Genomic DNA, 26,868 nt, shown 5'->3' with positions numbered 1-26,868 from the left:
TTAAAGCCTTAAAAGAATATTTTTGTGTGTGTGATGCGTTGTTAATGAAAGCATATTCATCTGCTTGTGTATTAAATTTGTTTAATAATTAAAAATATAAAATATGTTAATTGTGCAATTATATATATTTAATTAGCTATATTAACTGTGTATATTACATTATACTGAATATATTGCAAACACTTTAATTTACTATATGGAGATTTAATTCGGTGTGTGGCTCACTTGGGATGAAAAGTTGCCCTGAGCTACAATGACCAGTTGCAAAAAAAAAAAGAAATGAGTTCAAAGCTCTCACACATTTAGTAGTTGTGTAGAAAAAGATGATTCCTTTAGGTTACACCAACAGTTCTCTGGAGATATCCATAGCTATAAACTAACTTGCATTCCTTTCAACATCATAATCCTTTCTTATTAGGCCTGCAATGACTTCTGCAACATGACTATGGAATCAAAAACACATGAATATTTGGAAAACATAGTCACAAAAAGAAATAGTTACAAAAGCAGATTCTTACATCCGATCCCTTTGATGCAAAGACAACACAGGATTTGATGTTATTTCCTTGTCACAATTCAAGACATTTTTAGTTGTGTATCCTCTTGATTAGCTTAGTATCTGATTAAGTGGAATGTGGTCCATGAAACCTTATAGCGTAATAAATTTGTTAGAATTTAAGGTGCACCAGGAAACTGCTGTTTTTGCAAAAACTACCCTTCCAGAAATGTAACTTCTACATCCACATTTCTCACCTCCTGCTTTCTGACTGTGACAATCTGCTGGTCTGGTGATTAATTTTCAGCAACACTGGGGTTAGAATACCCAGCAGTGTGTCAATCATGTGTCAACTGTGTGTCAGTAAGAAGACAGGTCTATATAACCAAGCTAATTTATCTAATTAAGATCAGCTGTTGGAGAACAGGGTAGAAGAAAGAAGCTCTAATAAGCATCCAAGGAAGAAAGGAATGGAGGTGGGAATAAACAGTGGAGGAATTAAACACCTGAACCTCAGAAAAACACTTGTGTACTCTTCCTCTGGGTAATGAACCTTAACTCTCCCACCAGCTGGCACAAAAGGCCATTAGACTGCCACAAGGCTAGATGGAAACTGATGATTTGTTCATGCATCTCCATTCTGGACAAGGCCAGTTTAAGACAATATATCATCTTCACTAACTTGAAAACCAGATTTTGGCTGGATCTAAACAGAAAATCTCAAAGACACAGATCTGAATTAAAATTCTTTCAAATAGGTCTTATGATCCACAGCAAAAAAATTGTACACAGCTTTGAAGGTGAATAAGAGAGGGCTGCTTTAAAAACGCGTTGGCCAAGAAGTGGTAAATATATTTAAGTGAACACTATAAAATGCATTCCCACTGCCAACAAGTGTTCTTCCTTGAATTGAAAAAAAAGAAACACCCTAAAAACATCTGTGAATTTTTTTCCATGTAAGGATACATAAATGTGCCAAATCTTCAAACACAGATGGATTAAGGCAGCTACCCTGGAGACATCGTATAGATGCCTAAGAGTTACGGTCTCAGAACCAAGACCAGGCAGGGACCTGCAACTTTCAGATTCATTTTGGGCTGCAGGAAGATGAGCATGGAATGGAACAAGCAGGGAAGGGGTGGGGCTTTAAGAGTTATAGGGTGAGGGGCAAAGGGAGGGTACATGAATGAAGATCACACCCACACCATGCATTCAAATCATACTTATAAGAATGGCTTTCCTCAAAGAATTCTGGGAACTGTACCTCTCACAGAGCTAGAATTCCTGGCAGATGAGACTTCCACACAGATTCATACAACTGCTTTGAGAACACTTTTAAAACGTTACAGCTCTGGTTATCTAACTAAACAACATAGGAGGTTACACATGCAATCTGTTTCAGTAACTGAACACACACACATTAGACTGTGCTGGACCGAAGCTTTGAGTGAGATGGTTTCTGCAAATGAATACTACAAGTGTGAAAATAGTGAATGACCAAGTCTAACACAACACAGGAAAAAAGCCACAAGTGCCTTTAGAAATTAGTTTTTTGATGATCCATGGGCAACAATAATCCATACAATCAACAAGGACTTGAGCCAGAAATGAGCCATTCAGTCACCAATTCATGACAACTGCTTCAAATTAAAGGTAAGAGAAGACTGGTTTTCTTCTAACTCAAATTAGCACAATAATAATAATAATAAACACTTTAGACTTCTTGTGTTCACAAGGGGAGTGGGAAGAGAAGAGTTCCGCATTGGAATATACAGTCGTACCTTGGTTGTCAAACACCTTGGTACTCGTACATTTCGGCTCCTGAATGATTGAAACCCGGAAGCGAGTGTTCGGGTTTTATGAACGTTTATTTGGAAGTCTAACATCCAATGTGGCTTCCGCTATTGTTTCTGGTGCACCTGCACAATTAGAAGGCAATCAGAAGTCGCGCCTTGGTTTCCGAACGTTTCAGAAGTCGAATGGACTTCTGGAACACATTCTATTCGGAAACCAAGGTATGACTGTACTCTAGAAAAGGGATGGGGAACCCCTGTGGCCCTGCGTATATTGTTGAAACAGATGAAGATCTGCTGTATCTTTCTACTAGCAAGTTTATGCACAAGCTCCCGTGTTATGTATTGCATCTTAGATACAATAAAGGGAAGCTCTTCTGGCAAAAACACTTCTCTTCATCCTTTGGCTAATTATCTAATCTATGGCCTTTTAAACTGTGGGTGGGGGTGTTATTTTGCTTGTTTGTTACTGTGTTATATATTTTTGTTTCATGTAGGTAGCCGTGTTGGTCTGATGCAGTCAAAATAAATCAAAGATTAAAAGATTGTCCAGTAGCACCTTAGAGACCAACTAAATTTGTTCTGGGTATAGCTTTGGTGTGCATGCACACTTCTTCAGATTCAGGTATCTGAAGAAGTGTGCATGCACATCAAAGCTTATACCCAGAACAAACTTAGTTGGTCTCTAAGGTGCTACTGGACAATCTTTTAATTTTTTATATATTATTGTGTTTTAAGACTGTAAACAGCCCTGTGATCTTCAGATGAAGGGTGGTATATATTATTATTATTTTATTATTATTAACAACAACAACAACAACAACAACACATGCTTCAGCACATCATATTGAAATTTTTCGAAAAGTGTTATCATTTGGTATCTTGGTTGTTCAAGGAAAGATCAAACCTTTTATCAAGTTTTTCCAATTCAAATCTCTATACAGGTGCACCCCTACTTCCGTGGGGGTTATGTTTGGGGCTTCCATGTGCATAGGTGAAAAGAGCCTAAGTGGGCAGTACTCTCTAAAAAGCATCTAAACCCCTTTCTGTTGCTCCAGTCCAAAAATACTATCAAAAAACCCAACGACAACCACAACTAAAATTGTAGTCATGCATGAGTCGGTCACACGGAAACTGGGGAACACCTGTATATGATAATATGCTGAGCAGATGAGGCTGGGCAACTGAAGAAATTCAATAGGTTGAAGAAAGAATCCATTAGAACTACACGGCAGATGAGGAAGCAAAACAGTAAATGCCTTGAGAAATGGAGCCTGGAAGCGAGGATCCTGCCTGCTCCCAACTCCTTTTATATTCTGATAAAATATTCTTAATGTTTCTATAGCGGAGTGTGGCACATAAGTGGTTATTGGCCTCACCCTTCTGCGCAATCTGTCTCGTTCCTCCCGGATGGCGTTCATGGTGGCCTTCGTCCTGTTTAGCTCCTCCTCCTTGCTGCACAGCATTGCCGTAAGGCTCTCATTCTCTTCCCTCAAGCCCGCGAGTTCCTTCTCCCAGCGAGACCTCTCTTCAGCCAGGTTGGGATACAGGTCCCGCCCGAGCACACCTTCAATCTCTTCGACTGTCTGCAGAATATTTTAAAGAAACAATAATTCATACACGTAACACTATACGTATTATTCACACTAATGGACACATTTCAGTTTGCTCTTTTCCATTTTACAGAAGCCATTTTAATTAGCAAATGCCAGCATTGTTTTGAAGAAAAAAATGAAGCAATTTAAAAAAATTGTCATTTTTGTTTACATCTTGTAATATTAATGGAAGCAACTGCAAACCTGTGGCATTTACAGAGTGCATTAGGCATCGAACACACTGATTAAGGTGAAAAACAGGAAAGAGTATGCATCCCACTTAATCCGTTGATATACAAAGTGGACTGCTGCTTTGGTGAACTAATTGAGCAAAACCAAAGCCGCAGTTGACCAGATGAGTGGTGACAACCCACTAACAAAAATGTTGCAGATCACTGACTGGAGGCTTTGAGAACATTAAAAGATGCCTGCTGGATCAGACCAAAGGCCCATCTAATCCAGCATCCTTTTCTCCCAAATGCCTTTGGGAAGTCCAAGCAAAGGACATGAAGGCAATACATGACAGGGGTCTGCACGCAAAGTCAGAGGGACCCCCCCCCAAACCGCTCTCCTGCATGACCATTTCTACCTGTCCGATGCTGCCAAGCTGAGCGGGTGAGATCGCAGGAACCTTGCAGGCTCTTCCAGAGCCCTCACAAATCTTCCAAAAGGCTGGTAAGCAAGGTAGAGAGCTGAAAAAGGTCTCCATAGCAGGAAAGCTTGGTGCAGAAAGCGCTTTTAAAGCCCTCTAGGAAGGTCATGTGACCTCTCTGATGGTTTTTCACCTGTCTCCCATCTTTCAGCAATTGGTATTCAAGAACATATTGCCTCTGATACAGGAAGCAGTCTGCCGTCATAATGGCTAATCTTATGCTCCACAGATATATCTAAACCACTTTTAAAGCTGTGCACGTTAGAATCATAGAATTGTAGAGCTGCAAGGGACCACAAGGGTCACCTAGGCCAACCTCCTGCAATGGAGGAATATTTTGCCCAATGTGGGATTTGAATCCACAACCTTGAAATTAAGGTCTCATGCTCTACCAACTACATCTTATGTTAGTGAAGGATAGGATAGAAGCAGTCTGCCCCACCATAAACGTTCAGACTGAAAGGTGTGCCATACTGCCATTTAAATCTACCAACTGCACATGGCTGAGTCCTGATTTAAGGAAATACTCTGTATTTCTACTGGAAGATGTCAAAGCTGAGCAACAGAGAGAAAACTATCCAAGCCTGTAACCAAAGAGTGCTGAACCGGGGAAATCTGCAATACACAGCCTAAGCCTAAGGTAAGAGGCAGTAGCATTTTAAATAGAAAATTACTGTATTTTTCGCTCTATAACACGCACCTGACCATAACACGCACATTGTTTTTAGAGGAGGAAAACAAGGGAAAAAACATTCTGAATGAAACAGTGGATGTATCATTTTTGGGCTTCATGCTGTGGCCACAGACATGTGATCTGATGGTGAATTTGGAGTGACCCAATGCCAAAATCCTGAGAATTCCTGTGGATCCATGCTTTGTAACCACGTTTTTGCACAATTGCAGCCCCAGGCAACAGTGGGTGCGTGATTTTTTTGGTGCAGGCTGTAGCCATGGACATGCTATGTGATCTGATGGTAAATTTGGGGTGACCCAATGCAAAGATCCTGAGAATCCCTGTGGATCCATGCTTTGTAACCACGTTTTTGCACCATTGCAGCCCCAGGCAACAGTGGGTGTGTGATTTTTTTGGTGCAGGCTGTAGCCATGGACATGCTATGTGATCTGATGGTGAATTTGGGGTGACCCAATGCAAAGATCCTGAGAATCCCTGTGGATCCATGCTTTGTAACCACGTTTTTGCACCATTGCAGCCCCAGGCAACAGTGGGTGCGTGATTTTGGGGGGGCAGGCTGTAGCCATGGACATGCTATGTGATCTGATGGTGAATTTGGGGTGACCCAATGCAAAGATCCTGAGGATCCATGTGGATCCATGCTTTGTAACCACGTTTTTGCACCATTGCAGCTCCAGGCAACAGTGGGTGCGTGATTTGGGGGGGGGGCAGGCTGTAGCCATGGACATGCTATGTGATCTGATGGTGAATTTGGGGTGACCCAATGCAAAGATCCTGAGGATCCATGTGGATCTATGCTTTGTAACCACATTTTAAGTGGGGAGCGAAGGAAAAACAAAGAAGGGACATTAGAGGGGTGTGCAGAGAAGCAGCTGGCTAAGAATGCAGGAGAGGGATTTAACGGGTTGGAGAAAAGAAAGGCAAAAGTTTTCCCCCACCCAAGCCAGCCAGCCAGCCATATCTCTCTCTCTCTCTCTCTCTCTCTCTCTCTCTCTCTCTCTCCCTCCCTCCCTCCCTCCCCTCCCCCCTCTCTCTCTCCCTCCCCCCCCTCTCTCCCTCCCCCCTCTCTCTCCCTCCCCCTCCCCCCCTCTCTCCCTTCCCCCCTCTCTCTCCCTCTCCCCCAGCAGCACCGGAGCTTGCCTGGAGGGGAGGGGCTTTCCCTGCTCTTTGTTCCGTTTCAGCAAACACAGCAACGAAACAGAGGAGGGTGGGCAGTAAGACCCTGAGGCAGAATGCAGGAAAGCAGCCGCTTCCTCTTTTCAGTTTTCCCTTCTTCATGAAGCGCCGCGATTTGATTTTTGCCTGGCGATTTGATTTTTGCCTGATTTTTCGGCTCCAGGGACCACACATTCGCTCTATAACACGCACAGACATTTCCCCTTCCTTTTTAGGAGAAAAAATCTGCGTGTTATAGAGGGAAAAATACGGTAGTTTGCAAAAGCAGCAATCCACTTCATAGAGTTCCTCTTTCATAGGAGGAACTAGACTGCATGTGGGTGGAAATGAATAGAAGAAGCACATTTTATTTTAGTTAGTTCTTCGTTTCAAACGATGAAAGCTACCATTATGTTTGCAGGAAGGTTTATTTCTGGATTACCTTCCCAGTTTGCTCATTATTCATTATATTTATGTACACATTTTCCTCATCATTTCTAATACCTAGCGAAGTTCTGAAACTAAATCCATCCACCTCCATCCTCAGAGGTTTCGGCATTCTGGATGCGTGGGTGAACTTCATTTTTGAAGTGTGACGGAGGAAATAAAACAAGAAGCCTTTGGGAGAAGTAAAGAAGCAAAAAGCACCTGAAATATTCCCCTTTGACAAGAACTGCAATACAGAGGAAAACCCAAAGAGGATGAAAATAACTTGACCGGAATAAGAATGTATATAGTAACGATACTTCTACCTTGCTTCCCAGCAATGCTTTTACAAAGCATAACACATAATACCAAAACACACAGAATAAATCAGTACCATTTAAAATAGTGGAAATTAAGTCTGCATGCACGGCCCAGAAGCTTCAGCTAGTGCAGAATCCTGCAGCTAGACCGATGATGGAAACAGATTACCGTATTGCCAGCCCATGGCACCAGTGTTGAAAGACCTACACTGGCTTCCTTTCCACTATTGGGTCAGCCAGGTTAAAGCTTCTTGTACTAGCATACAAAGGCCTGAACAACTTGGGCTCAGAAAAGCCACTTTACCCCATATGTCCCAAGCTAAACACTGAAATCATCTGGGGGAGCGCTATTAGTGATGCCCAATTGACCAAAAGCACGGCTGACACCAATAAGGAGTCATAACTTCGGTATAGCAGACCCAACTCTACGGAAGGCCTGGGGTGAGAGGAATGTTTTCATCTGGCACCTAAAGATATATAATGAAGGTGCTAGGTGAGTCTCCCTGGGGAGAGCATTCCACAAATGGAAAGCCACTGCAGAGGCCTGTTCTCGTGTTGCCACCTTCTGGACCTCTTGTGGAGAAGGCACACAAAGGGCCTCAGATGATGACTGCAGGGTCCTGGTTGGTTTCCATGAGGAGAGGTGGACCTTGAGGTACTGTGGTTCTAGGCCATTTATAGGTCAAAACCAGCACTTTGACTTGGGCCCAGAAGCTAACTGGCAGCCAGGCAGTCGAGCCAGGGTCACTGTAATATGCTCAAACTGCCTTGCCCCCCAAATTTTGTATACTGTATTTTTCTTTCTGCAAGCTAATTTTAGACATATGATGAAAAGCAGGGTATAAATTTCTTAAAAGTGTGGACTGTTTCAGTTCAGTGTTCCACTCAGTCAACCTGCCTGCCCTGCCCTCTTCCAAAATACTCTACTCCCCACTCCCTGGTTTTCTGTCCCCCTACTCCAACATTCAGTTAAAATTATTTAGGCCTCATTTTAGGTCTTGTTCCCCAAACTTTTTTTTGTACTTCTGCAGATCTTGGGGTTCCTCCAAGCTTTCTGATGTTTTCCACATGGAAAATATGAAGGCTATATAAAGGAGCCACATGTGAATAATGAGTTTGCTATTAGTATATATCAGGCATATATACTCCAGCCCTCCAGATGTTTAGGACTACAATTCCCATAATCCCTGACCACTGGTCCTGTTAGTTAGGGGTGATGGGAATTGTAGTCCCAAACATCTGGAGGACCGTAGTTTGCCTATGCCTGGTATATATCCTAAAAGAGGGCAGCTTAGAGGCGAGGTGGGCCTTCCTAGGCAATGAATTCAGTATGTGGAGTGCTCCTGTTTAAAAGGTTCTAATCCAAGGGAGGGGTGCATTCAGCCTGTGGGTTTAATTATGCCTTCCAGTCCTCTCCATTTAGCTCATAAAGCCATTTTTGCCAAAAACCAAACCCAGCTGTTCTACCCCTGACTTCAAGTATGGAGTCAAAAGAGGGGTTTCAGTGCTTTGCAAGTTCCACTACCCCTCTTTTTTGCTTTGAGACTTCTTGTTTCTAAAAAGGAGATAGCAACAAGTAGCTAAGCTGGAAAGTCAAACTTTTTATCCTTTCCTACACAAGGAGGCTCACTCAGTTGGAGCTTAGCCTATTCAAAAAGTAGTATCCTAAACAAGCAAGGCATTTTAAAAAATGTATATAACCATTCAGATAACCTATCTTGATTCAAGGCCCTTTCTGTCTGCAAAGCAGGAAAATGTTTACTTACACAAACTACCAGATTTACCAGTGCTGTTAACACTCAAAACTAAATGTGCACTGTAAGCTGCTTCTCAGTGTGCTTTAGCTATGTTGCACAATTCAAAGTACAAAAATAAATTCACCAGGGGACTTTTCATAGCTCTGACAATGTCTCTCTTAAAATGCCAATGAAGTATGGAATTTAGGGAAGTACAGAAGGTGAGAAGAGTCTATGTGAAACATCTTTTATATGCAAACTACATGCGCTCAGACATCTCTCCCTTTAGAGGAATTTTTGCAGTGTCTCTTCTATCTTCCATAATTTTACCCTATAGGCCACATCTCATATTTATTGTGAAAGGAAAGCAAATGCTAAAGTATACCATCTCAGGGATGAATTGAGGATTACTGCCAGCCCCTTACTATCTACTTGGCAGTTTCCAATGGAGTAACCACAGCAAGAAAGGGAAGGCTGCAACTTTCCCTCTTGACCTCACATGTGGGAGGTGGAAAAGATTAAACAAACTGCAATCCCTGACTTCCAAAATACAGCATAGTAGTAAAAGCACAGTGCTTCTAACATGAACACAATAGGATGCAAAATCATTGAACAGATTCTGCATACAAGGCCATCCTTTTAAATGTTCTATGCGAAAAGAAAAGAGCAGTATTACATTTATTCAGACACTATTGTTATTCTTGCTCCCAGAACTGGAAAAATATTTTATTATGCTTTTTCTTTTAAAAAACACACACCAAAAAACAACCACACACCAACCTTAGAATAAGAGAACCTTAATAAGCTGGCATTAAACTCTTGTACCTAAGGCAAATTCTAGGAAAATAGAGTAATATTTGAACAAGAGGTCTTTTCACCTATCCTTAGCAAATGCAGAATGATTTCTCTGCACTGGGATATCTCCCACAGAGAGCACGTTTGACAAAGATTGATGAAAAAGAAGAAACCAAACATAGCTTCTACAATGGAAACAACCAATGAAGATAAAACACAGTGGCTTCTTTCTAACTTTATCTATAACAGACCCATTTGCTAGAAAGTCAAATGTTACAGCTAGACCATGCATAGTTGTCGGATTGCAGAGAATACCATATGCCATCACTGTCACAATGAGCATTGAAGGCCCTACCCTACTGAAACCACCTATAATTAAGCACACAGTAAGACAAGTATATAATATCTGAAATGACTTCAGGAATAGCTAGGTTGTTTTCAGTTCCGCCCATCCCTATGTAAACCTCTCCCCCATGCCCTTTCAACTCCACTTTAGAACCTGTTATTTCCATCACGGCCTGGCCTTCTCAATCTATCTTTCCTTCAGATTGTGCTCTCTTTCTTCCTTTTTTCTGAATCGATGCTCCCTTGTCCCTTAATTTCTCTACCTCTCGGGCCTGGTTTCCATCTCTACAGGCTAATCTAAAGCATCTACAATGCACAAAACTCCTTGGTATGATATTGCCAACACATTGGCACTCAACAGTTAAAATGTTTGTGAATATTCTGTAACGTGACAACAGGTTAGCTTAATGACAAGAGAAAGCTCTGCAGATAAGATGTCAGGCAACAACCAGTTTTCAGCCCGTTTTTATAGGTAAGATGTCTCTGTGACTTAATTATCCTTTCAGTAAAACAGGCTTTATTGCCTGTTATCGGAACTGTATGACAACATGTGCTTTGATTATCTGATGAAAGACGCCATATAGGTACAAATTATGCTCTATTATGTCAGAAATTACGTAATAAAGATTAGCAACCAGCTAATGTTTCCACACCTTAATGGCTAAATCACAGTGTTCACTGGCAGTGGTGAGCTGTTCAATGTGTCTGTCCACATCTGCCACAGACAAACTGCAGCTGCTCTTCTTCCTCCCACAGACAACATTCTCCAGTCCCGTCAGCACTCTCTGCAGTTCGGAGTTCAAGTCACTACAGGTATCTATGGGGCAGAAAGAACATGTCAGACATACATTCCAAGTCACCAATAGGCAGAGTTTCCATTCAATCTTAATCTTGAGGGCGGGGAAGAGAAGGCTGCACACCTGCAAGAGGTAACTCAAATCGGCAAACATTTCTCTTCACAATCTCCCAAGCACAAGCAACATCAAGGTAATCTTGAAAGTTACTAATTTACTGTGGGGCTAACAACTAGACAAGCTTGAAATCTGCCGGCTTGACTTTCAAGATCAGGAAATATTCACAAACAAAGAAGTATTTCACATGTGACTGAATTGGTGGGGGTCTGTGTGTCATTTTGTGATGATATTGGAAGCAGGAAGGAACAGCTCCTTCCCTGACCCCCAAGACAGACTGCTTGGTGGCCTTCAACATTTTTTCACCATGTGGCATGGAGCATGAGTGGAGTAATCTGTTCTGCAAACATCTTTTTAAAAATAATATCTGCAACATGGTGTCTTCAACTATATGCAGTGTGGTAACTGCATGTTGCCACAGCAGCAAGTATGTAGATCTTGCTTCCTGCTTATGGCACATCTGGACTGTCAGCCTGGCCTCACAGTAGTGATAATGGTGAGAAGGGGCTGGACTCAGTAGCACTTAATCCTATGATAAACCATTTCTTTTTCATAGGTACGAGAGCTACACAAAATGAGATGGAAGCAACCATTTCTGATTATAGCCCAGATAAAACCTTGCTTGGAAAGTTTGGGAATGCTGGAAACGTTTTGCTATGTGCTGATCAAGAGTAATGACTTAATCTAAAAAGGTTTAACACCAGGAAGACATTATTCTAAAATGAAGTTCATACTGTCAGACATTTGCATATACTGCTAACCCATCTGCTTTCCATTGTTCTAGCCTTCATCATTGTTCTTCTGCCGATTACTTTTTCTTGAATAATTACAGTACTGCGTTATGTCCTGCAGGGCATCTTATATCTATGCTTCTCAAAGAGAGCTCTGGTTCACCAGTGACTGACCACAGATAAAAACAGGGATTATTTGCTTCCCACTGGAGACCCATATAATTCTGAACCTGAGCATTTTTCCATAAATGAATATTGGCTGCCTCTTACAAGGCTGGGGTTAAGCAAGATGAGGCAATTAATTTTCACAAACCTAGTGTTTTACATTTTAGCATTTTATTTTAGCATTGCATTTTATTGTTTAATTGTTTTAAACGGAGAATTATGTTTTAATTCTCTAAGGCATTAGTATGAGAAAAAGTTGCTTCTTCAAATATTACAGAGTCCTTTTCTCCAGGGATCTACTGATAAATAATTATTATTAGTGCAATGCCAATTTTATATTAATTGTCTCCACATCCAGCTCAGATTTAATGGGCAAGCATTAGCAGATGTTCTCAATATGTAAATATGGATGAATTCATTCTGGCTTCTTTTGCCTCTACAGAGTAGCATCATCAAAACATCTAGGGCTTGAGTTCACAATTAAGAAAACACATCACAAAACAATTAATATCCAGATACTTATTACGTTCTGGCATGAAGCACCCCAACAGAGAAACAGACAATTTATTACAGTGCAAGTACAGTACAGGAGTGGGAAAATGTTGTGGCTACACAATTAGCATTGTAGTGAAGTGTTTTTGATCTGCATTGTCTCCTATAACATACACCCATAATCTCATTCAATGGACAGCCAAATACATGCTAACAGAAAGGCCATTAAAATCACAGCTGAACTTACGAAGTCCCTCCTTTTTGGATAAATGGTAGCTGAATGTGGCGCCCTAGCAGCATTTTTGTGCAACCTGCGGTTTCTTGATTGAAAGCACAAATAATTTTTCCATTATTTAAAAAATGTTTCTAGTTCCTATACTTGAGGATTGAAGCATAGAAGAGGCAGCCCTATTTAGGGAAGCTTTTAATGTTTGATGTATTTGAGGATTTAATAATTTTTGGAAGCCGCCCAGAGTGGCTGGGGAAGCCCAGCCACATGGGCAGGGTACAAATAATAAATTATTATTATTATTATTATTATTATTATTATTATTAGTCTACCAGCACTGCCACGGGAGGCACAATTTTCATGGGAAGAATGTACACATAATACAGGTTTGAAATTAAGGTTGCCTAGACTGTAAATTGTATTAACAGAATTAAGTTTTGTATTCTTACATTGGGATGTTACAGTGAAGAGTGGGTAAGAAATAATATCATATATCATATCATATCATATCATATCATATATCATATCATGCTGGTCCTGGTTGCATCTGGAGGTGCTATTTCATCCAATTCCAAATCTAATTCAGCCCCCATAATCCAACTCATTGCTCCATGCGAGACTCTCTTTTCTCTGTTGCAACATGAATGGACACAGCAGAGCTTCACAGGACACACTAGACCTTCACAGGAGTCCTACCGGTATGCTTTAATCTGGGAAGAACACTGAGTAAATTGCTCAACAAATCATAATCCACACTAATATCAATGTGGATTGGTAAAAAGGAGAGCATGGGATTTTTCTGAAGTCCGTTCATGTGCAAAAAGTGCTTTAATTGTCCCCATAAAAAAATATCTCTGCCCTGTCGGCTCCACTTAAAAACCATTTCCCTGCATTAGAAGCTATTCAGCTGCAAAATGTTTGTTTTTATAAATACAGTTTCTCACAGATGCACCAAGGAGATTGCTGAACTGATAAAAACCTATTTGTGTTGCCTGCATTCCTGAAGCGCCATGACAATTTGTACACATTTTGTCACATTTTACAAGACAATGCCTTGCCCCAAACAAGCTCTTGTATTCTAAGTTCTAGCCCTCAGGCAGCTTTCCTCCCAGGAAATAAGACTTTATAACAAGGCTAGAGAGACCCACATCTCAAGGAGAAAGTAGATTAAACCCAGTCATAGGATTTACAACATACAGCAAGGGAGATTAGCTGTTTTAGCCCTTGATGTTTTATTGCCTGTAGCAGTAGAGAGGCATATCTAAATTTACTACTATATCATGACATGTGAGTCTAGCTTCGTATGTCAATGAGGTTTCTGCATTCGTGCAATGTGCAGTTCCACCTTTTCATCTCAAGATGGATTTGCATTCTGAGTATATCCAATAGAAGGGGGTCAAAGCGGGGGGGGGGGCTTAAATGAATGTATCAGAGAATTTGGTGATAAAATAAAACACATACAAAATCAAAAGAAATGAAAATACATTTTTTTTAAAAAAACTTGCAAAATTGTGTTGTGATATCCACTACCACTATTTGCAGGAAACAGATGTAGCAATCAGGGCCATCTTTACAAATTTCACTATGAAGAGCCCCAGCAATCAAGACAAGCCAAAGTTTTAATTTACACTTGTCTTCTCAGCTGTGGGAACTCCTGTTCCAAAAACTGCTAGAAAGCCCCAATGTATAGTGTGTGTATGAGTGTGAGTGTGAGTGTGAGTGTGTGAGTGACAGAATGAGAGAGAAAGAATGAATGCAGCCCCTTGTTGAAATAGCTTGTTTAAGTAGCTTGACTAAATCAGTGTGCTATTTTAAAAAAAGTTTTTACATTCTGATATTCTATGGCCTTTTTATTGCTCTGAATCCTCTGAATGACAAGAGAAGCAGACTCTTAAGTGTTTTAGTCCCCACTTTAATTTACAGAAGAAGAAAAGAAGAGTTTGGATTTGATATCCCGCTTTATTACTACCTGAAGGAGTCTCAAAGCGACTAACATTCTCCTTTCCCTTCCTCCCCACAACAAACACTCTGTGAGGTGAGTGGGGCTGAGAGACTTCAGAGAAGTGTGACTGGCCCAAGGTCACCCAGCAGCTGCATGTGGAGGAGCAGGGAAGCGAACCCGGTTCACCAGATTACGAGTCCACTGCTCTTAACCACTACACCACACTGGCTGGTGGTTAAACTGTAGTGTAAGGCATCTCAAAATACAAGGGAGAATGCCTTGTCCTGTTATGTCATATTCTTGTCCTGTTATGTCAATTTGTTTCAGGCCAGGTCTGGAAACTGGCAAGATATGTATCATAAATTGTTCATTTTAAGACAAGCGTATCTTTACAAATCTAAACCCCCAAAGTTAATAATGTTCTCCTCCTACATCGCTATATCAGTCATCTATAACCTTGCCTTGGGCAACGTTACAGTTGAACATATGGAGCCAAATTCCTTGAGTCGTCCCTAACACCACAAAACTTAACCAATATTAATCGTGTCTGTCTAACATCACAAACAAGGGAATAAGATTACAGACGCTCTGTATTAATTTTCCCTTTACAGGAAGGTTATCCCACAGTTGAACAGCTATGAATTCTGCATGGTAAACCTTCATACTTAAGGGTGAAACATCATCAAGAAAATGGCTAACAGCAAGCCATTTTCTTTGTTCTTTGGGGAAAATGTTTCCACTTCAGTATTTCATACTGCTTCAACAATATGGTGGGGAACAATCTGCTTTTCGGTGGGTGGGGTTACAAGCCTTTTTTATCAGCATATATCTAAGTGATTCATATACTCAAAAGCAGAACTGAATGTGTGATCTATATGTTGTCCCTCTGAACTAAATAGCAGTGACCCTTCAGAACTTGCAAAATGTGGCACAACATTCCAAATCCCTCTGTCCCAAAAGTTAGAGCAGGTTATTTCAACAGAACGTGCTGGCTGTAAGCCTAAGTTTTTGAACCAGAAAACCTGCTGGAGTTTGACAAAAGCCATCATTATCAGAGTCACTCTGACACAAACAAATGTCCTTAGCACTTCCCAATTCAGCCAAATGTTACTTTGAAACCTGCCATCTGTAGAGAAATTGCACAGCTTTCTGAAAGGAAGAGGCTTTGAAAGAACATTCTTTGATTATGCAGTGCTGAGAAGCAATGGATGATACAGCTACATGCAGCACTGCATAAAAGAAAACAGAAATCACCAAATAATAACCAAGGGTGATATTTAAGAAGAAACTCCTGCTAAATAATCTTGTAAATTAATAATTAGAAGTAGCAAAAAATTAGATGAACATGCAAGAATGAAAGGTTTTGTTTATATGTTTGTGACTTCTGATTTCAAACATCAGACATAGTCCCAAATATTTTTGTGAGCTTTCTAAAATTAAAGGGTCAGGACTCATCGTCTATTGAAGATGATGTAAGTTTAGCTTCCATTTCCTCCTTTTTGCTTACAAAAAGTTGCTCAGTTATGCTCTACTGCTAATACATTATTAAAAGTTTATTATGGGCATTTAATGGAGCAGTATGGATAAACACTGCTCTAAAAAGAATATGGTGATATGCATGAATTAAGTATGTAAAGTATAAGCGAGAATAATAATTAGAAATGGTTATAAGATGTATTATCCAAAGAATGCAATAACAATATTCAAATTTAAACCAAAGGAAGTCAAGTCGTGGGGGAGGAAAGTCACGGGTGTGTGTAAGGTTTTTGTTTGTAGTGTAGGGTGTGTATATGTATTTTCTTTTGGTTGATTTTGTATCAGTATTTGTTTGTTTATCTTATTTTTGTTTTCTGTACCACGTACTAATAAATAATAAAAATTAAGGTATTTTTAAAAAAAATGTTCATTAAATGTTTGTTTTTATTATGTACTGCTGTTCAGGAAAGCTTGAATATATACCTTTAAGTCTACTAATAGTATGCCCCACCATATCCCTTACTTTTGCTTTGAAGTTTTTTACTCTGTCTTATGAAAGCTGCTGTAATATTCTGCTACTACCATGAGAGGCATTCAAAATATTGCTCACCCATGTCAGCTGTGACCATTGTAGACTGGTTCTCTGGGACTGAAACAGAAGTTTGATCTTGATCCAAGCTGTGTGAATCTTCATTGACCTCATGTTGACTATGACTAAGTTCTGATCGCAGTTCTGAATACTCATCTTCTTCCCTGAGGAATGAGCCACAGACAAATTATTTTTCTTTTCTTTTTTTAACCACCTAAGAGAAACAGCACAACTGATGGTCCTATAACCGCAATAAGTAAGCATTACAAAAACTACCATGCATCTAATAAGCTACAAATATCCACAAAACTTTCGTTAGAATATGACCTCTGAAGTTCACAAAATTCACCACATACTTATTTAAAAGGGGATGATAAGGTGCATTAGACCATCTTACCAAACAGGTGGCGTGGTTATTTAGATTGTTTTAGAATATTATTTCTCTCTCTTATCTATCATTATACCTGACCCTTCCTTCCAGGATGTCAGGTACTGTAATTTTATCCTCATAATCACTTTGAATGGTAGTTTAAGAATTACTCTGAAAAAACTTGTAGCACATCTAGCATATATAACATGTAAGTAAACAACCCAATGGAATGTTCTGCGTAAAAGCACTCATTAAAATTGTTGGGAAAGTGTGTGTGTATACACATACATGGCTTTGCAAAAGGCATTTTGCACAATTCCTTCTCATCTCTGTGTGGCATGTGCAAGTAACATTTGGGTATCCGGGGAACTTGTCTTAAGCTCTAAATTAAATTAATGGTTGCTTAAAAGTGCTCATTATTGCTAAGATTCTGTGCAGCTATAATTGCTAGTGGTTTACCTATGTAAATAAACTGAATGGGGATGAGGAGGGGGGAGTCTTGCAGAAGACTCTGTCTTTCTCCATGATTAAAAGAACCACATAGTGGTTTTTCCAATCACTGAAGAGGAGCTTCAATGAGTCCCTCCTCCCACTTTACAGTGCTCAGAAATCATTTATTTCAGTTTTCCAGTCGCAGTAACAGCTGCAATGGATTTTAGGAGACAGAAGGGAAGAATGAATTAAGTCAAAGGAAAACAAATATGACTATTTGCTCTTCGCATTGCCCTGCTTCAGTGTGAACTCAGGCATATTGAAAGTATAGCTTTTTTAACTATTTAGGAATACTGAAGCATGAGGCACCTTTTGTCCATGACGCCAAGCAAACATTCAAAATACACCAAAAGGCTAAGTTAAAATTGGATCAAAGCGGCACTTGAAGGTTTTATGCGATACACGCTAAAGTAGGCAAGAAAACCAAGCCCCAAACAGCACAAATTAAAGTACAAGATAATGAAGACCTATAAACGTGGATTAATGTTCTATGAATAAGTTAATTATTAGGCACAACACAAGCCAACAATAATTAGCTTTTGACAAAAAACAATTACCATGCAGTCAAAGAGCTGTCTTTTTTTGGTCAGAAGGCTAATTTGTTTGCTCATTTATGCCGACTCTCTGCAATTAGCTCTTCATTTTAAAACCTGAATTACCTCTGAGTGGTAAAGAGGATGGGCTTATCACAATGCTAACTTTACACACAATGCTAACACACACAAGCTTTAGTGAGCTTCATTTGCTATTCTTCCAAAAAGACCATTTATTTATACTAAACACAACATGTGTTACATCACTTTCAGAATGCAAACTTAGGTAGAGAACAACTTCAGTTCATTTCCTGAGTAGGAAAAGTATCTTATTTATCTCAGCAGATGCTATTCTTTTTAGCCTAGAGGTTTTAAATCCAAAATATGAGGCAGTATGAGCCATATAAACAACTCCTCCTCCCCACCGCAGCTTGGTGAAAATTAATATTGCAAACCAATATTTGGTTGAGGCCAAACTTTCAAACCTGGCATGTGAATTAAACAAAAAATGCATGAAGAAGAGGAGCTTGCCAATTACATTTTTGTTGCTCTGGTTATTTATTGCTTATTTCATTTTTTTTTACAAAGGACTCCTTGCCTTCCCAACGATGCAGTTGGCAAAACAGATTATTTTAATTTTTAATTAATTTCAATGATTTATGAATCATCTTCTACATGTGTGTCAAGGTGATTCGTAAACATCATAAAGAACAGGTAAAGGTAGTTTTAAAGACAACACAAAAATAACTGAATGATATTTTGCTTTCCTCTGCCTTGTATATTATTTTAATGCAACTTACATATATTGGCCATTTTCTACTTTATTGGCTCCACCTCTTTGTGGGGACATTTGCGGGCGAGCCGCCAAGCCTCCCCCCTCGGCGTGGGGGGCCTCCCCTTATGCTGGGGAGGCACGGCAATGCCAGTTAGCCAAGCAGGTGGCTTGGGGGGCATGGCCAGGGCCAATTTAAACCATGGGGTGACGCTGAATCGTCCCTTTGCAGCCTCGTGCCACAGATCTCCCGCCCTCCCACCCTCTGCTCAGGTTGCATCATTGGCCTTGCTATGGACTTCGGTTGGTTGCCGTTGAAGGGCCCGGTAGGACTTTTTCCACTTGGCAAATTGGCACCAGCCGCTTGGTCTTCGCCTACCTCATAGCAATCGTCACAACTTTGTAAGGTTTGGTGGTTAGGCATTGGAATAGCAATGTTTGGGGAAGGGAATGTGCAGCCATCACATGCCCCTCCGTGCTCAAGGGTATTCTGCTAAAGGAATCCAGGGGTGTAGATCTCGTCTGAAGCCTGAGGTGGGGCTAGGGCCTTGCCATGACCCCAATAGAAAACCAATGGGTGCTCAAGTCGATCCATATCGGTGGGGCTCCCGCTACTGGTGGTTTACCCTTCCAGACTTCCTGCATGGCGGGCAGGAGCCAGATATAATCTGTTGATGCCAATGCCTAAGCCAATACCACTCACATTCTGTAACCAATAAAGTTGTGGCCTAAATTTTGTCCATTAACATTAACGTAAAATTCTGTGTCCTTGTGTCTTTATTCTCAGGAGGGAGGCTTGGAGCTTTGACACGCAATTATGTGTGTGTTTTGCATTTAAAAATATTTTTTGTGTTCCTTCCTGACAATTTGATTTAAAGTTAGGGTATCAGTCTTATTCGTGAGACATGGGTGGCGCTGTGGGTTAAACTACAGAGCCTAGGACTTGCCAATCAGAAGGTCAGCGGTTTGAATCCCCACAACGGGGTGAACTCCCATTGCTTAGTCCCTGCTCCTGCCCACCTAGCAGTTTGAAAGCACGTCAAAGTGCAAGTAGATAAATAGGTACCGCTCCGGCAGGAAGGTAAACGGCGTTTCCATGCGCTGCTCTGGTTCGCCAGAAGCGGCTTAGTCATGCTGGCCACATGACCTGGAAGCTGTACACCGGCTCCCTCAGCCAGTAAAGCGAGATGAGCGCCCCAACACCAGAGTCGGCCATGACTGGACATAATGGTCAGGGGTCCCTTTACCTTTACCAGTCTTATTCAGAGTCAACCCTGCAAAGGAGTTGGCTTACATTGTATACTATATACCAGTGACAAAGATATCTTGAAATATGTTTGGACAACCATTTGTGGTCCCTAGCCGTAGGTGAACAACTTCCATATTGTGCCATACAGCTCCCTCTTAACCATTAGGCGCCAGGAAAGCTTCGTTGGCTGTTCCTCTGGAGTATTCTGCTGGCATTTTGATCAGATCACAATTACCAAACCCTGCTTTAAACTACGGCAATGACTTACCCTGATAGGTAAAGGTTGGAAAAAGGAAACGAACAGTGCAATATGTAAGTTTGTCTTCATCAGTTTAGCATATTAGAGCAAGAAATTAGGCAAGTGGCACTGGCATTTCCCCACTGCTATCTTCGCTAAGGAATTAATCTGGGGTGTTGACAGGGTGTGTGCAAAGTAATTCTCTCATGGCTTCAAAACCCAATCCAGACATTGGCTGGTTTCCAACATTTGCTCTGCTTTAATTAGTGCTGGTAAAGCACTTTGATATCCTCAGGTGTTAGGTCCTCTGTGAATACAAGGTTTGCTAGAATTATATTTATGCTAATATTTTTGTCGCATCTACTAAAAAATAAGCAGCTGCCATTTTTATTTCCTGTACCAAAGTGAGGGCAGGGGCTAGTTCTCCACGTACTTCTGATCTACACTTGGCGTTGAATGGGCAGCATTCTCATCTCTCCTAAGAAATCAATCTTCTAACGTTAAGATTCCTCTCCTATGGAGCATGAATAAAGTATAATGCTTTCTGGGCAGTGAAAATATATATGAGATATTACGCAAGTGTCATGAGCCAATTAGGAGCTATCTTGAAGTGAGACACCTACAAATTCATTAGTAATTAAGGGTTTTGCAGATAACTCATTTTGCTTCTTTCAGACTTGAGATGTGATTTTTTTTTCAGGTGCAAGATCTTCTGTTACTTCAGAAGTAAAGCATAACCTACAACTGTAAGATCTAATACCATTCTGTGGTAATTTCATAGAGCTGATCACGAATGGAAGAATATATTCAACTTAGGAAGAAGCGTGAGGATCTAAAGCAGCCAATATGATTAATGTTTGCAACAAAATTCCTTCAGCTCTAGATAGAGTCCATAGATGAATTCCATAGCTAGTATTGCCAGAGAGGAACTTTGTAGAGAGTACTACCAGACATACACAAATACCAAATGTATCTGAAAGAGACAGCATCACATTGAAGCGACATAGAAGAAACTCAGTGTCATTCTCATAAAGAATCCGACAAAATCTGAACCTGAACACCAACTGGGTCCTACATTTATGCTCCAACACCATCACCATTGTCATTTCCCCATAGACCTTTCAATGAAATTTTCTTTACAAATTGTGTAAAGAAAAACAAAAGCCACTTTAGAAGTTTCACATATACAACCAACAAAATGCAAAGTTTAGTTTTCACAATAATGGTTTGTGGCCCACTGGTGTATCTCAAAAGGGAGGACTAGGGGTCTTTTGGCTGCAGATCTATTTACTTTGGGCGGCATAGTGTATATCTGGCTCAGGGGAGAGAAGTATTACTGGATGGATAGCTCAGTCAATAAAGCGTGAGACTCATGACTGTGGGTTTGAGCCCCACATTGGGCAGTAGGTTCCTGCATTGCAGGAGGTTGTACTAGATGATTCCAATTCTACAATTCTTTGACTGGGCAAGTGTATGGGGAAGCAACAGCATACAACTGTAAGGATTAAGGGATATAAAACAAGGAAGTTTGTAAGCAGGTACATGCATGCGTATCTATGTGTGTGTATGTGTGTGTGCGCGCGCACGTACACACATGTATGCGTGTGTGTATATGCAACCTAATATGATTAAGGTAAAGGTAAAGGGACCCCTAACCATTAGGTTCAGTCGTGACCGACTCCGGGGTTGCGGCGCTCATCTCGCTTTATTGGCCAAGGGAGCCGGGTCATGTGGCCAGCATGACTAAGCCACTTCTGGCAAACCAGAGCAGCACACGGAAACACCGTTTACCTTCCCGCCGGAGCGGTACCTATTTATCTACTTGCACTTTGACGTGCTTTCAAACTGCTAGGTTGGCAGGAGCAGGGACCGAGCAACGGCAGCTCATCCCGTCACGGGGATTCGAACCGCCGACCTTCTGATCGGCAAGTCCTAGGCTCTGTGGTTTAACCCACAGTGCCACCCATGTCCAATATGATTAGATGGGAGCAAATATTTATCGAAGCGCAAGAGGTAGCTTTATGCTGGTGTTAGGCTGACACAGTTGATAAGGGACCACTCTACCTTATAGTAGTTCCTTGAAGTCGATCAATTTTCTTATTTAGTTCTGCGATAATGCTGTGGAGCTCCGTGATCCGTTCTTCGTAGCGAAGCGTCGTCCGCTCTTGCACATCTTCGTGCTCTCTCATGAGGTGGGACTGTTCACACTAAAACAACAGCAGCAGAATAAAGACATTCAGAGGAACAGTGTGGACATAATGGGGAGCTATATGGAAATAGGATGCAATAAAATGCTTCACGTAGGACTCAGCTACATTAGTAAAGGAACAGTGATTTGAATGCGCTATAAACATGCAGCACCAGATGGCGCCAGAGAGCAGAAAATTTTAAAACGCGTTTTCCATAGCGATTTTATTTTGTTATAACGATCTAATTTCTGACTTATTTATAGTGTGTGTGTGTTTTTCCTGTGTATATATCCACCTGCAGTCTCTCACAATCCCACACTTAGGAAATATAAATATAAGTTTTGAATAGGAAATTATAAAGAATAGATCTTAATTTATAGTTTCTCAAAGGGAGGTGTGAATATGAGATTATAAGCTATAAGCAACACTGCTTTTTGTATGGATTGTGTCCTTTGGTTGTTGCCTGTCTGAGTAGGAGGCAGAAGAGTTGGCTGAAGAGGCAGCAGTAAATGAGAGAGTGGGTAAAGACTGACATCTTCAAATAGTGTTCAGTTCAGAATGTGATTTTCTGTAAGTTCAATTGTAAAACTGTCTTTATAATATGCTGTGAATCCCTTTTAATGTCATGTTTGACTTCTCTCGTTTAGCTTACACAAAGAAAACATGTCATGATGCACATTACTGTACCAAATTACTCTCTGGCGCCCATGAACCCGATCTCAGGCCTAGCAAGCTTTAAGTTTCAGACATCCTTTGTCTTCGATCTGAAATAATATTTCAGACATGTCAGTGTGTGACAATTACTTTCTGTCAATAAATAAGAACTCTACCAGATTTCATCTCTCAAAGTGGTGCGCTGAAGAGATGGCCATTGCTTATTTTGACTGAAGATATACAGACTGGTGCTAATGGACTTTAGCCACAGTAGCTATCCTGGTCTCTCTCAAACCAATGTACAGCCAACATTTTTCAAAATAAACCTTATCTGATGACAGACACATACAATGAACACTGCAGTACAAGAACAAAAGATGGCACCAAATCTTTGAAGAGGAGGAGGAGGAGGAGGCATGGAAGATAAATGTATATACCCCTGCTCCCATGGACCCTTTAAAAAGGGGCTCACAGTCCTCTAGCATTTGGATCTAGTTCAAAATGGGCTTGATCCTGTTGTGCTTGTTCCTTCATCAGTTTTTCTTGCAATATGTTACAGTGGTACCTCAGGTTACATACGCTTCAGGTTACATACGCTTCAGGTTACAGACTCCGCTAACCCAGAAATAGTACCTTGGGTTAAGAACTTTGCTTCAGGATGAGAACAGAAATTGTGCTCCGGGGGCGCGGCAGCAGCGGGAGGCCCCATTAGCTAAAGCGGTGCTTCAGGTTAAGAACAGTTTCAGGTTAAGAACGGACCTCCGGAACGAATTAAGTACTTAACCCGAGGTACCACTGTATTAAGAAAACATCTTGCTGTCCATCCTTAACCTCTTCTCCTGCCTGCAATAACCCTCCAACTACAGTATTTTTCACCCTATAGGGCGCACTGGCCCATAGGGCGAACTTTTTTTTGGGGGGGGGAATAAAGAAAAAAAATTTATTCCCCCCCCCCCGAGCCCCAAAGAGCAAAGAAGGCATGACAGCGAGCGAGATGAATGCCGCTCGCTGTCCTGGCTTCGTTTTTAGCCTCAGGGCTGAGGTCCGGGAGCGAAGGCGAGGTTGTGCAACCTTGCCATCGCTCCCGGAGCTTGGGGAAGCCTGAGCTTCCCCCAACCCCAGCCCCCAGAATGGGTCCGGGAGCGACGGCAAGGTTGCGCTTAACCTCGCCATCGCTCCCGGAGCTTGCTGTCCGCAAGCCTTGGGAGCCCGGTGGGAAGTCGCACTGGGCTCCCAAGGCTTGCGGAGAGCTGCCTGAAGCCCGGGGTGCGCCCCGCTGCGCTCCCTGGGTTTCGGGCTGCAGGCTGCTGACCCCTCTCGCTCTCCAGGCTTCAGCGAAAGCCTGCATTTGCCCCATAGGACGCACACACATTTCCCCTTCATTTTTGGAGGGGGAAAAGTGCATCCTATAGGGTGAAAAATACGGTAATCCTTGCATCTTATCAGATCTTTTTCTTCCCTCTTTTTCTTTTGTCTCTCTTCTTAGTAACTATCCAGGATATAATAAAGTCTTGACATTATGCAATGTTACACAGGGTAATATGGGGCCAACACTTTCCTATGTTTATCCCAAATTTATTATAGACGCTTTTACCCAATTAAGCATATGATGCACCTTGCTCCGTCTGTCTTGTTCATCATAATCCAGGCCCTCAGTGATATAGAAACCTAATTTTGTTCAATATCCCAGCATGAATGAGCAGTCTGCAATTCCTAAGAATGTAAATCTGTCAACAGGGCAATATTTGTTGATATTGGGAGCCACCAACATAACCTCTTTAAGATTTAGCTGCATGATACTCGCTTTCATATTAGGAAGTTTTTAACCTGCCCAGTCTGGTTTTCAACCTCTATATTCTACTGAGTGTGCATGGTGTAAAACCTTCCATATCAGCCTTCCCCAAACTGGCTGTGCTGGCTGGGGCTGAGGGAAGCTGCAGTTCAAAACATCTGGTACCAGGTAATAATAATAATAATAATAATAATAATAATTTATTATTTCTCCCTGCCCATTTGGCTGGGTCTCCCCAGCCACTCTGGGCGGCTTCCAACAAAGATTAAAAATACATTAAAATGTCACACATTAAAAACTTCCCTGAACAGGGCTGCCTTCAGATGTCTTCTAAGTTGTTTATCTCTTTGACATCTGATGGATGGGAGGGTGTTCCACAGGGTGGGCGCCACTACCAAGAAGGCCCTCTGCCTGCTTCCCTGTAGCTTTGCTTCTCACAGGGAGGGAACCGGCAGAAGGCCCTCGGTGCTGGACCTCAGCGTCCGGGCAGGTTGGGGAAGGCAAAGTCACAAGGGATTTTTTCTTGGTTTCAAATCCTAGTTCTTCCATAAAATTTTGTCAGCAGTGCTGATACTCGTTCTACTGAGGTCGCCGGGGGCCTCAGTTCACAGTCACATTTTCTTTACTTGTTATACTCTTCCTTTTGGCAGTCAGTCCACTTCTCTTGGCCTGCAACATCACTGCTGTGTCACGAAGCATTCTCTTTCTACTCCCTCCTCCTCTCTGTTCTTAATAGTATTTTCAATCGTTTTCAAGGTACAGTCGAATCTCTGTTTATATCACCCTCTGGTTACGTAAACTATAGGATGCACGTGCGGCAAACCCAGAAGTATTTGACCGGGTTTTGCCCCCTCACGCATGCGAAGAAGCGCACCTCAAGTTGCGGGAACCGTGGGATCCTACCAGACCTCTGGAACAGATCCCGTCCGCAACCGGAGGTACCACTGTATTTCTACTTAGCAACAGATGAGTCAGCAAATTCTGGAAATGAGTAAATAAGCTGGTCACTTGAAGCACTCAAATTGCTCACCTTTTCCTCCTTTTTGTCAGTCTTCTTGCAAATGTACGATTTCTGTAAGTTTGACCACTGAAGCTAAATATCAGCATTTATTAACCTTGTTTTATATTGGGCATTCTCTATTTAGTGGCAATTAAAATGTTTGCCACTGCTAACATATACCTTCCAACTCCATATGTTAACTCCTTACATGATTCTTAGTAAACCTGACCAAATTGAGCAATGGTTCTATGGGAATATGATATCAAATCAAATTGTTTATTTGTACAAAAACATCTCCCTGGGTTTGTTTCCTTCCTTCCTTCCTTCCTTCCTTCCTTCCTTCCTTTCTTTCTTTCTGCATTCCTATCATGCATGCAAGAAATCTCTATCGGGCTTCTCTGTCGTTATCACTGTTATAAATGATGCATGGTATCATGGGTATTTACACGCACACACATGCAGACTCTTTTTAAAAAATGACAAAATATTTTAATATCACTGAAGTATTTAAAAACACATGTGGATCCAATGATAAACAAACAAAGACCTGTTTTCCAATATGCTTGTCTATAAACTGATGTCCTCCTCTCACTCTAATATAATTAGTAGCAATATTTTTGTTTCATATGGCAATCATAAATGAATGAGGCTTTGCCGCTCTTGCAGTTTGCTGCTACTTTCAGTCTTGCAGTACAAAGCAGACTAATGCTAAATTCTACAACACATTTTCCCACTCTTCATGGTTGTCTAATTTGTTTAAAGTGGAACTGCCCAACTGAATAAACGAAAACTAGATTGTTCCAGTCCAAAAACATAAACCTGAGCAATACACCAGTATATTTGAGTATATCTCCAATATTACCCACCACTGTCTGCGATGCGCTAACATCCTTTTTCCAAATAATCTTTCATATATAAGCACACAGAACTCTGACTTACAAGATTACCACAGAGATACTGAATTCATTTGGGGCACCAAGCCGCAATTGAAACTACTGTATGGTCAATTGCTTTTCTGTAGTATTTTTTTGTAGATG

General features: G+C 41.2%; 1 protein-coding gene across 5 annotated transcripts in view; it reads right to left on the bottom strand.

Moving 5' to 3' along the window:
- The window catches only part of MCC (MCC regulator of WNT signaling pathway), a 202,268-nt gene that overhangs the window by 45,460 nt on the left and 129,940 nt on the right, over positions 1 to 26,868 (bottom strand). For all 5 annotated transcript variants that reach the window (XR_014556073.1, XM_083702239.1, XM_083702242.1 and 2 more), the window contains 4 exons: positions 22,261 to 22,403; positions 16,564 to 16,706; positions 10,661 to 10,824; positions 3,669 to 3,875 (listed from right to left, as the gene is read on the bottom strand). Coding sequence is in view for 4 of the 5 variants with exons in the window: in XM_083702239.1 (XP_083558365.1) it covers positions 3,669 to 3,875; positions 10,661 to 10,824; positions 16,564 to 16,706; positions 22,261 to 22,403 (657 nt within the window). In the remaining variant the exon portion in view is untranslated. The remainder of the gene's footprint in view (positions 1 to 3,668; positions 3,876 to 10,660; positions 10,825 to 16,563; positions 16,707 to 22,260; positions 22,404 to 26,868) is intronic.

The sequence above is a fragment of the Podarcis gaigeae genome, assembly GCF_964106915.1.
Source record: "Podarcis gaigeae genome assembly, chromosome: 11".
Taxonomy (NCBI): Eukaryota; Metazoa; Chordata; class Lepidosauria; order Squamata; family Lacertidae; genus Podarcis; species Podarcis gaigeae.
The sequence above is the reverse complement of the archived record's forward strand: the minus strand, read 5'-3'. Positions and strand labels throughout refer to the sequence as shown.